The following is a 12,409-nucleotide window of genomic DNA, read 5'->3' on the forward strand; positions in this document are numbered from 1 at the left end:
TTTTAAGAAAGGAAATAAAAAGAAGAGGCAAAAAAGGAGAAGAGGAAGGTAAAAAAAGCACAAGACAGATGGTGAAGACCCTTTATCATATTCATAAATAAAGAATTAATGTTATTGCAAGAAAGAAGAAGCTGTTTACATTTTGTGGTCCATTACCAGGACTTGAATTTTACAAAGGAGATTCAGGATAGATGGAAATTTGCTCAGTTTACTTATGGAGGAAGACCAGATCTCCCTTCATGCTCTAGCCCAGACCTGATGGGAGTTATAAGGAGCAAACCCCTTCCTATAGGACCATGGTTCCCAACCTTAACTATACATTGAAATTAACTGATAATTAAAAGAAATACTGCTGCCTGAATCATACCCTAATAGATTCTAATTTAATTGGTCTACAGTGTGGTCTTAGAATTGGTCCTTTTATAAAATTCCCTGGGTGATATGAATATACAGGTGGGCTGAGAACCACTGCTATACAACAGTGGTCAGCAAAGTTTTTCTCTAAAAGGCCAGAGTAAAAATTTTAGGCTTTGTGGGCCACAGGGTCTCTGCTGCAACTACTCTACCCTGCTGTTGTAGTATGAAAGTAGCCACAGACAGCATGTAAACGAATGGGTGGGGCTGTGTTCTAATAAAGCTTTATTGAGAAAAACAGTCAGTGGGCTGGACTTGGCTCATGAGCCATAATTTATTGACCCTTGTTTTAGAAGCACATTCCAAAGGATGGCTGGATTGTTCAGATTGCTAAGTCAGGTATGGACAAATCTTCCAGTTTAAAAAAGGCATCTGAATGTTCTAATTTTAGTAAAATGAGATATGTTGCTGAGTTTCATTTCATAAAATGCTCAGGTCTTCTGGAAAAGTGAAGCTTTGATAGTTGACATAAATTTACTTTACTACCCTGCAGTAGCTATCTGTGTGGGTTAATTTACATTGAAAATCTGCCTACAGAAGGTTTGGATTTAAAGTCCTGGCTTAATATGTTAGGTCCAACTTAAGGCAAAGCTGTCAGGTTAGATCTGGGGAGTGAGAGAAAGAAAGAAGTGGAGTATTAAGTTCCATGAAACCTCTATGCTGTTTGACTTCTCAGGGAGACCACATGTGGTTTTTGTGTTCTGAAGAAAAAAACTCCAGTAAGGTATAAAGAAGAAAAAAAATAACATGAAGTGGTGGATAGAAGGATTAGACATGAAGATAGACACTAAAAATTAGAACCGACATAAGGACAGAAAAAATTAAACCCAAGTGAGAATGGGGTCTTTACAAGGTCAGAGAAGTGAACTGATAGATTTCTACATTTTATGGGTTTTCCATCCCTTGACTAGAATTCAGCCATAAGCCTAAATTTTGTTTTGACATCCACATAGAGAGCCAGTTTTAATTTATACTACCATTTTATTCTGGAGAAATCCAGAGGAGGCAAAGACACATTAGAAAAATGAACTTTTGCCTAACCATTAAGTTTCTCTTCCACCATCACTGGTTGCATCACTCTCCATAGAAAAGTAGCCAAATGACACATGGCTGCAAGTCATGCTCCTGACAATCAAGGCTAGCTGAGCTGTGTGGGTTACATCATCCTCACCTTTATCCTATCGATGTTGGCTTCCATCTTCAGCTGTTCTACCAGTTTCCTGGCTTGAGCTATGCTGGCGGTGTTGTTGCTGGCCATTGGAATGCTGGGTGGGTTTTTCAGACACACTGGGAAAAAAAACAAGGAGGAAAAATGCATCAGAGAATTCTCCAGCTGGCAAATGTGCAGATTCATCATAACTGGGGGATCCCCCCAAAATGGCTATAGTCAGGCCAGGCTCCTCCAGCCACCTACATCCCCAATCCAGCACTGAGTCTGAGTGGCAGGCAGGCCAGAAGATGAGGTTTGCTTTTCCAACTCCCTACCTCTGCCCTTCCATCCCTCTTTGGGGGAAAAAAGAAAGAAGAATGTTCATCAAATCAGGTAAGATATGCTGCCACATTAAGAAAGCAAGTTATTAAATTTATGTCAATTTATGAAATAAGTTCAAATTGGTAAGGGTGACAGTATGCATAATTACTGTTGTTATTTATTGGATACTGCTATTGTTAGATACTGTGTTAAGTGCCCTCAGAGGATGAGGAATGAAAGGTGAGCAGAGGCAGGAATGGTAAATTATATAATCCCTAAGGACTAAAAACACTATGTTTACAATGTTCTCTTGATGGGCTCAAATGCTGACTCTCTGGTTAACTGTAAGCACCTCAGTCTATTATACTGCAGAGACACTGCAATAGGACTTGTGGCTTTTTTGTGCTGTTTATCCAGCACCATTTTAAATGGTCCTTTCTCTCCAGTCTATTTGAAATATGGCTTGATTCACAACCAATTACTTTACTCATAATTCTTCAGGAACAATCTGTAATGTCAAGGGGTAGGCGTTGCTATGTCTAAATTGTTACTTGCATCGATGAGTAGACCAATGGTATTCTAAATTAAGTACAACAGACTTAATACTTTTATGAATATGGAATGGAATATAAATGTTTAGAGAGTGGAGTTCTGTACCTATGTAGAGGGTGAGATGATTTCTTTGTCTCTGGCTCTACCAGACCCACTCCCATCCTTGTCCCCCAATCCCTTCAAGTCCTATCCCAATTTCATTTCTCTTTTAATTATTTCTTGACCCACCATCTCACTTTATTCTTGTTCATCTCAGCAAGTATCCTATTTATTTTCAGTGCCCACTTCCCCCACATTCTCATCAGGTCTTGCACCATGTCAAGGTGCCATATACTATTTCAGGACCGTCAATGTAAATTTGACCCTTGAGGTCACTGACACCCAATAGTGAAGGAATGTCTGAGAACTGCAAATTTAACTAGAGTGCACGACCCAAGAAATGAGAAACATTAAACGCTGCTTCAGTCACCACCAGTCATATCTTGTTTTGAAGATATTATATTAAGAACCGTGACTTCTACTAGCTTTGGGGAATATTTTTATCTAGAGATAAAGTAGGATCAGGCTACTATCTCAAAAAGGAAAGAGGACACATAGAAAACCTACAGAAAGAAAAATAACCCATAATAAGTTCAGTACATAGGTTTTTACATATCCATGAAAATCAAGAAACAATTTTTATTTTAATTACCAAAAAAGCAAAAGTCTATAAATTATTTTCTTTGGTTCTTATTTCTTGACATTTAACTCTCTGTAAACAAAGAGGTCCCTTCATGGATAGCGTTATTTTATAAAGAATACTGCAAAAGCCAGCCCAACAACATTTATAGTATAAATTGGAGGATAGTAAACTGTTTCCTCAATTTATTTTCAAAGGGTTTGGAGACAATAAAATGGGAAGGAAGACTGAAAGAATTTTGAAGCCACAAAGATCTCTGAACTCTACTTTCAAATGCTTGAAGATCAAGGGAGGGATCCTGCATGCAAAAACAAACAAAAAAAGGAGGCTTTAACAACAACTGCAATTTCATCAGCATGGTTAGGGACCTAATCATCTTAGCCCCACAGGGAAATTATGTGCCCCCAAATCAAATGGACATCTACCAGCCTTGCAAAACTTCACAGGGCCAAGATGGAGTATTGACTTACCCAGTAGAGTAGCCTAACTCTTCCAGTGATCCAGAATGGAAGGAGCCATGGTCTACAGGCCCCTGGACACTGTTCTGTAAAGTTCATGTTTCCTCCAAACTAGAATTTATCACACTAGAATACAGACTATCACAGAATTTCCAAATCCTCATTGGGCCTGAGGGAGCTCTGAGAGTCTGGTCAGCTGTTCTTCTGCCCTTGAATCTAAACCAGATAACATAGTAACCTGTGGCAGAGACCACTGCTTGTTTCCAATACCCCTTTTCCTCTTCTTCGTTAGAGATAACAATTGCTTGGTGTGGTGATATGACTAAGTTTGGCCAATAAGACATAAGCAGAAGTGTCCTGAAGGGAAGGGATGTGCCCTTTGCCTCCCCTTCTTCCTGTTACTAGCCTAGAAGGTGGTCATATTGACCACAGAGCTCCATCTTGAACATCTGGGCTACACTCCAGGAGGAGCAGGAAGGATCTGGGTCCTTACTGATACTGTAGAGCCACCATGCCAACTGTGAACTGGCTGCCATCTATGTGAAGAGAAATAAGCACCTATCTTGTTTACACCATTATTATTAAGGGTTTCTCTACTGTTGGCTCACAGATCTGCCATTAACTGATTAAATAACCCATTATTTTTATTTGAGTATCCAGGAAAGTCTATGTCCTAATGCCTGTTAATGTTCCCTGGAAAAAGCTGTAGCGGTCCTGAGAAGGCTGAGATGGAAAGTGTTTGAGTTTTCTATTGCTGCTGTAACACCTTTCTACAAATTTAGTAGCTTAAAGAATATAAATGTATCTTAACAGTTCTTGAGGTTAGAAGTCTGAAATAGATCCCACTGGGCTAAAGTCAAGATATCGGCAGGGCTTCATTCCTTCTGGAGGTCTAAAGGAAAATGTCTCCTTTCCTTACATAGCTTCTAAAGGTTGCTGGCATTCCTCGGCTCTTGGCTTTTTTCTTCATTTTCAAAACCAACACAGGTGAGTTGACTCCTTTTCACTCTACATCACTCTAACCTCTTCGGTAGTCACCTCTCTCTCTGACTCTTCTCTGCCTCCTTCTTCCACTTTTAGCAACCATTGTAACCACACTGGGTCCACTCTGATAACACAGGATCATCTCTGTATCTTTAGGTCAACTGATTAGCAACCTTAATTCCATTTGCAACCTTAATTCCCTTTGCCATGTAACATAACAATCTGCAGGTTCCAGGTATGGGAACAGGGACATCTTTGGGGACCTTTATTCTACCTATGATGGAAGGAGACCTCTGTGCAGGTAGGGAAGGAAAGTGGAAAGGTGGGATGTTGAGGTGGGAAAGAAGAGGGATGGGGCAGGACGTAAGTTTAGAAATGCTGGGGAGAGAACAAATAAAACCTAAATGGACTTAAGAAAAAAAAAAGTAGACAAAGGTTTTGGTGTGTAGTTCTAGCTTTAGGAAGATCCTGTATGTTTTTCTTTTACCATACGACCCAACAAAATCTAGGGCTACTTTCAGAATCACTTAGTGCATTTTCCTCTTTTTCACATCTGGCTGCTTTCCCGTAAAAGCAATGAAGAAATCCCCCTCCTGAAAACTGAAAGAACTGTAGAGTCCTAGACCAGTGTTCCAAAGAAGTATGTGGTATTGAGATTTATAAGAAATATATATTTGGTCTTTGACCTATTCTTGGCACAGAGCTCCTAAAACCCTTGGAATCTCCTGTGGTAAGACCAATAAAGGTCTTTTGTTATGTTAATGAGGTGATTTTTGGAAAGCCCTTAGGCAACCTGAGGATGGGGGAGCTGTTTGCCAGGAGAACCAACCATGTGATTAGAGGGTTGGAACTTTCAGAACTCACCCCCAACCCCAACCTCCTGGAAGGAAAAAAGGGCTGAAGGTTGAATCAATTGCCAGTGGCCAATGATTTAATTAATCACGACTATGTAAAGAAGGCTCCATAAAAACCCAAAAGGACAGGGTTTGGAGAGCTTCCAGGTTGGTGAACGCGTGGAGATGCTGGAAGAGTGGCCCACCTAGAGAGGGTATGGGAGATTTGCACCCTTTCCCCATACCTTGCCCTTTGCACCTCTTCCATCTGGCTGTTCCTGAGTTACATTCCTTTATAATAAACTGGTAACCTAGTATGTAAAAATGTTTCTCTGAGTTCTGTAATAGTAAATTAATCAAAACCAAGGAAGAGGTCATGGGAATCTCTGATTTATAGCCAGTCAGTCAGAAGTACAGGTAGCAACCTGCGCTTGCAATGGTGGGGGCCTGAATTGTGTTTGTGGGTAGGGGGAGGAGAAGGCAGTCTTGTAAGATCAACCCTTAACCTGTGGAACCTGCTATCCCTGTGTAGGCAGTGTCAGAATTAAATAATTAAGTTAAATTGTAGGACACTCAACTGATGTCAGAGGATTGTTTGGTGTGAAGGGAACTGCCCGCCTCCACACACTGGAATTGGGTCCTGGAGCCCTACTGAAGTATGTATTTTCCTAAAACGTGACTATGGTAAATAAGAAAGAGTTAGCTTATCTTCTAAGCTTGAAGCATTTGGATAATGCATCTCACACACACAGACACACACACACACACACACATCTTTTCATCTTACAAATCTGAAACTCTGTACCCATTAAACAATAACACCCATTCCTTTCTCCCCCAGCCTGGGAAACCACCATTCTACTTTCCGTCTCTATGATTTTGATTACTCTAGGTACCTCACAGAAGTAGAATCATACAGTATTTGTCTTTACATGACTGTCCTGTTTCACTTAGCTTAATGTCCTCAAGGTCCATTCATGTTGTAGCATGTGTCAGAATTTCCTTCCTTTTTAAGGCTGAATAATATTACATTCTACGTATACACTATATTTTATCAATTCATCTGTTGACGGACACTTGGGATGCTTCCACGTTTTAGCTACTGTGAGTAACGCTGCTGTGAATATGGGAGTACACATATCTCTTCAAGACTCTGCTTTCAGTTCTTTTGAGTATATACCCAGAAATGGAGTTGTTGGATCATATAGGGTAAGTCTATTTTTAATTTTTTGAGGGACAGCAATACTGTTTTCCGTAGTAGCTGTACCGTTTTACATTATCACTAAAGGTGCACAAGGGTTCCAGTTTCTCCTCATCCTCATGAACACATTCTTTTTTTTTTCTTTTTTTTAAAAAATAGTAGCCTTCCTAATGGGTGTGAGGTGGTACCTCATTGTAGTTTGATTTGCATTTCCCAAATGAGTAGTGATGTTGAGCACATTTTCACGTGTTCATTGGCCATTTGGATATCTTTTTTTGGAGAAATGTCTATTCAAGCCTTTTGCCCATTTTAAAATCAGGTTTGTTGTTGTTGAGTTTTAGGAATTTTGTATATATTCTGGATACCAATCTCTAATCAGATATATGGTTTGCAAATATTTTCTCCCATTCCATGGATTGCCTTTTCACTCTGTTGATAGTGTATTTTGATGCACAAAAGTTTTAAATTTTAATGAAGTCCAATTTTTCTATTTTTTTCTTTTGTTGCCTATGCCTTTGGTGTTAGAGCCGGGAAATCACTGCCGGCTCCATTATGCTCCATTATTTTGAAGGAGAAAAGAACATGCCACTCCAAGATATGTCACTATGGCAGACTGGTTATTTTCAATTGAAGTTAGTTAAGAAAATAGCCAGTGCAAAAAGAATACTCTCACTCTCTTTGTCCCTCCGAAAGCAGGAAATAAATCTCCTGTGTGAAGGCACCCTCCCTCTACCAGGAAGGTAGAAGGAATCCTTATTGCCAGAGACAGGAAATTCAGGGCCGAGAAGGCTGTATCAACAAACCTTGTTACTTCTTCAGTAATTTGCTATTCCAAGCCCAGGTCCATTCGTCTTGTTGATTCTTCACAAACGTATTGTTTCCCTGTCTAAAAGGTATAAAAGCTGCCTGCTTTGGTCACTTCTTTGAGTGTCATTTCTTTATGGGCTCATGTATATGTACAAAATTAAATTTGCTTTTCTCCTGTTAATCTTATGTCAATTTAATTATTAGACCAGCCAACTGTTAACCTTAGGTCAATTTAATTATTAGACTAGCCAAAGAATCAAGAATGGAAGAAGGGGAAAGTTTTCCTCCTCTCCAGTTTTGGTGCCAAAAGTAGGGCTCTGCCCTGCCTGGACCCAGGGGTTCACTCTCAGGCTGAGGCAGCTGAGGGACCTTGGGGCCTCTGGTAGGTGCTGGCAGAAGGAAAGAATTCATACCAAATCAGTCTCCCAGATCTCTGCCTGCAAGCTCTCGTAGAAGTGAGAGTGGTAAGAATCCTTTTCTTTTTCTAAATTCAGATTAGTAGGAGAAAATATTTTTATGAATTAGTTCCTTGGGTATGGCGACTTGTAAAGATTTGTTGTGAGTACTCTTGTTATCTAGTTATTCCTTTTCTCCCAGAGATGGTCATTGTTTTCCTTTTTCTCTGCCTTTTTTGTCATTTCTCATAAGGAGAAAAACCACAGGGCAGAACACAGGCATAGGTTCTAGAAGCCTGTTGTCTGATCTGGCTTCACACACTGGTGAGTTCACGGTTCTCATCAGACTGGCAGCTATTTAGACAAACTTTGCACTGGGTCCTCTAATGTAAAAACTGGGTGAAGTTTTCCTTTCATATTGTTCTATGTCCTGAAAGCATAACTCTATGGCCAGTAAGAATATTCTCTGGTTTCTGCTAGCCGGAGAATGCAAGTAATAGCTTGCACTTGGTGGCCAGTTGAATAGACTGTTCCAAGACATGAAGTCACCAGCAATGTTCTTTGTCCAACTGTGCCAGCTTTCAGGGAAGTTTGTCATAAGGGGTCTTTGTCATCTCAGCCTTCGTTGTCTTGCTAGTGCTGGAAAAGTCTCATTCTATTAATGCCTGCCTGGTGTCATAGATTAGTAGGCCTGTGATGCTTTCATGCTCTTGTGAGAGACCAGAGACACTGTTTGCACTATACCATTCTTACTACCTATGACGACAACGGTCTTTGCTTTCTTAGGCTAAATCTGGAATGAACTTTCTGGATCTTCTGAGGACTATGTCTTTTGTACTGTCCTTTGGTATGCCTCTTGCATCCAAGGTTAAACTGTAAAAAGACTTACTGGTTTGAGTCTCTATTGAGATTAATGTAAGTTCCTACTCATCAGTGGCCAAAGGATCCTTTGAACTGGCAATATTTGAAAGAAAGATTTTTTTAAGAGCGCTCTCATTCTAAATGACTGTCTTACTGGTACCTATGGAAAGACCAAATTAAAAAGAGAACCCAAAGGAATATAATGTCTAGCCTTAGGGACCCTCTTAACAAGATGAAAGAACAGACATTAGACTTAGAAAAAAAATTAAAGACCACTTCCAACAAAAATTCCCCCTGTAAAAAATCTGGCACCATCTCCTCAGTAAATTCCCTTAGTTCCCCAAACTCCTCCACCTTCCCCTTAAACACCCAGCTGCCTGTTTTAACTTCCCTTTCCCTAAAAGATTTATAGACAGCACTCTGATCTCTAGGCCTCAACTATACAGGTTACTCATGCAAATGCTGAAAGCCGGGAAGTAAATTAAACAGGCATGTCCAGGATGGAGAGTAAGGCTTTCTTTGCTATTCCTTACAACTCCTCCTACTTTCCAGGGCTCCATAATCAGGCTCTGCCAGCTTCAGGTCTTTCTATACAATGTCCTTTGTAGATGTATCCTGGACCCCTCCACCCAACACCACAAAGAATTCATATCCCCTGGAAAGCAACAGATCTTTTAAACTACAAAGCCCTTTACCTCCACTTTCAGAAGATCCTACCAAATTTAAAGAAGTATTTAAAAGATTATTGGCCATTTATAATCCTTCTCACCGAGGAAACAGATGACCAGAATTTCTCCCAGGCCCTCCTATAAAATGGTCAGGAAATGGATCAGCTGGAGGCTGATGTTTAGCAAATATTACATTATATTATATATAAATATTATATATTATGTGCAAAGGTAGAGGTTTTCCCACCCAAGGTGAATTGGTCTAAGGTTAAATTGTACACTCAGAAAAAGGAGAACATCCAAAGGCCTTTATAAAATGCTTTGTACAGGCTTTTCAAAGGCATACTGCATTATGCCCTGAAGCTCCAGAATATAGAAATCTTTAAATTTTCTCCTTAATATGAAATTTTCTCCTAAATTTAAAAAGGCAAATTCAAAATAGTGTGCCTGGGTGGACTAGTCAACCTCTAAGCATTATGATGGAAGCAGCTACCCAATTCTTTGAACATAGATTGCAGGAGAAAAAAAGGAATTATAATCAACAATATTTGATTTGCAACTTGAATCTTCAGAAAAACAAAAGCATAGTTCTGAGAGCAGCTCAAAGTCCACTCAGACCCTTTCCCATTTGCCTTCAGGTATTTGCAGATATTATTTAAAAATCAAGACATTGGAAGTACAATTGTCCTGACTTAAGAAAAAGAAGGAAAAAATTAAATAGAAATTACCTTAGACTTCTGATAATAAATATACTCCCAAATTCCTACATTCTTTCCCTGTCCCTTGATGATGTAAATCTTATCATGTATTTATAAAGCAAACAGCTCGAGGTAAATAGAACACTTCTCACAATTGCCTGACACACACGATAAAAAAAGGAGGTGGGAGGCTTTTAAAAATACAAACTACTATAAACTCACTTGCCTAAATCTAGTCCGCAGCGTTCATAAGATTACTTGTCAAGGACAAACACAAATCTTAAAAGTCTCCTGCACAAACATTAGTAAAAAGCTTTAGCCATTTAAGAGAGTAAGCTTAACTTGTTCTGTCCTACAGAGATATAATTTGAATTCAACTGTTATTTATAAACTAGTGAGTGTTATTTTATTGTACCTGATTCATGGCTAAAGTTTTAGAACAAAAGCTATAAAGTCTCTGTGTCTGTCTGCATGTTTACATATGTCTATAAATCTATGTTATCTATATGTGATATTTTTTTACCTCTGTATGGTATTGCCAAAATGATTTTGTAAATGAGCTCTATTTAACTGGCTTAAACTTAAGCTCTTATGAATTAAGCATTCCTAAAACTCAGAAACATAGAAACTAACTCAAATGTTTTTCAAGTTCATGTGATATGGGATACTCTTTGCTAAATAAATGCTAGTTTAAGTTCGTTGGTTTAATTAAAATAGACATGTCTTCAGAGTTATCAGCATTAAATATAATGCAGACATGCAACTTTTATTCTACCTGGGTTTACTAGTCAAGTAAGCTCATGTTATCTCTGCTGCAAAATTTGTAAACAAGAAAAATAACTTAAAATGATGGCTGGCCACTTTGATGTCTTAGGAAATTTTCATGAGTGATCTAGATATGACTGTTGGGAACAAGTGAATTAAATAAATGTAAGTGGGATAAAAATTTTTAAGTGAACTTTTCAATAATAATTATGTTTTATGATGTATACTTAAATAGTTTCCCAAATCCCTTTGGTAACTTATACCCTTAGAATTTGCTAAGTTAAATTAAATGATAGAAATTTATGGAACATCTAGATAATTTCCAAATAAGATAAGACACAGAAACATTAATTATTGAACATGGGTTTATCCACTTTTGGTTTCTGATTATACAGAAACTAAAGATATTTGGGTCTATTAGTAAATATTATGTACCACATTGAAAGGTTACAATACAAAGAAACATATGTTTTTAGAAATTATAAAATGTATTCATAAATTGGCCAACCCAAGAATGCTGGTATAATGTACAATTCACAACTGCTTACTTCGTGGTTTTTACTAGAAATTAAGGTTTCTACAAATTAAAAATTCTAATTAATAAATGCAATTGGAACTACCTAAAATAATAAGAAAAACATTTCTGTGCAAGAAAAGTAGATTGTGTTTAGGGTTAAAAAATGTATGAGGGGGATTCAGGAGAAGATGGCAGAAGAGTAGGATGCGGAGATCACCTTCCTCCCCACAGATACATCAGAAATACATCTACACGTGGAACTGCTCCTATAGAACACCCACTGAATGCTGGCAGAAGACCTCAGACCTCCCAAAAGGCAAGAAACTCCCCACGTACCTGGGTAGGGCAAAAGAAAAAAGAAAAAACAAAGGCAAAAGAATAGGGACGGGGCCTGCACCAGTGGGAGGGAGCCGTGAAGGAAGAAAGGTTTCCACACACTAGAAGCCCCTTCGCGGGCGGAGACTGCAGGTGGCGGAGGGGTAAGCTTCGGAGCCGCGGAGAAGAGCACAGTAACAGGGGTTCAGAGGGCAAAGCGGAGAGATTCCCGCACAGAGGACTGGTGCCGACCAGCACTCACCAGCCTGAGAGCCTTGTCTGCTCACCCGCCGGGAAGGCTGGGGGCTGGGAGCTGAGGCTCAGGCTTCAGAGGTCAGATCCTATGGAGAGGACTGGGGTTGGCGGCGTGAACACAGCCTGAAGGGGTTAGTGCACCACGGCTAGCTGGGAGGGAGTCCAGGAGAAGTCTGGAGCTGCCTAAGAAGCAAGAGACTTGTTCTTGCCTCTTTGTTTCCTGGTGCGCGAGGAAAGGGGATTAAGAGCGCCACTTAAAGGAGCTCCAAAGACGGCGCGAGCCGTGGCTATCAGCGCGGACACCAGAGACGGGCATGAGATGCTTAAGGCTGCTGCTGCCGCCACCAAGAAGCCTGTGTGCGAGCACAGGTCACTATCCCACCTCCACTCCCGGGAGCCTGTGCAGCCCGCCACTGCCAGGGTCCCAGGATCCAGGGACAACTTCCCCGGGAGAACACAAGGTGCGCCTCAGGCTGGTGCAACGTCACGCCAGCCTCTGGCAGGCTCGCCCCGCATCCGTACCCCTCCCGCCCCCC

General features: G+C 40.0%; 1 protein-coding gene across 1 annotated transcript in view; it reads right to left on the reverse strand.

Annotated features, from left to right (window-relative positions):
* Positions 1 to 12,409, reverse strand: part of GNG2 (G protein subunit gamma 2) — a 139,365-nt gene that overhangs the window by 24,769 nt on the left and 102,187 nt on the right. The window contains exon 3 of the mRNA XM_059057194.2: positions 1,586 to 1,701. Coding sequence (XP_058913177.1) covers positions 1,586 to 1,672 — 87 coding nt within the window. The 5' untranslated portion in view covers positions 1,673 to 1,701. The remainder of the gene's footprint in view (positions 1 to 1,585; positions 1,702 to 12,409) is intronic.

This window comes from Kogia breviceps, chromosome 3, assembly GCF_026419965.1.
Source record: "Kogia breviceps isolate mKogBre1 chromosome 3, mKogBre1 haplotype 1, whole genome shotgun sequence".
NCBI classification, from domain to species: Eukaryota; Metazoa; Chordata; class Mammalia; order Artiodactyla; family Physeteridae; genus Kogia; species Kogia breviceps.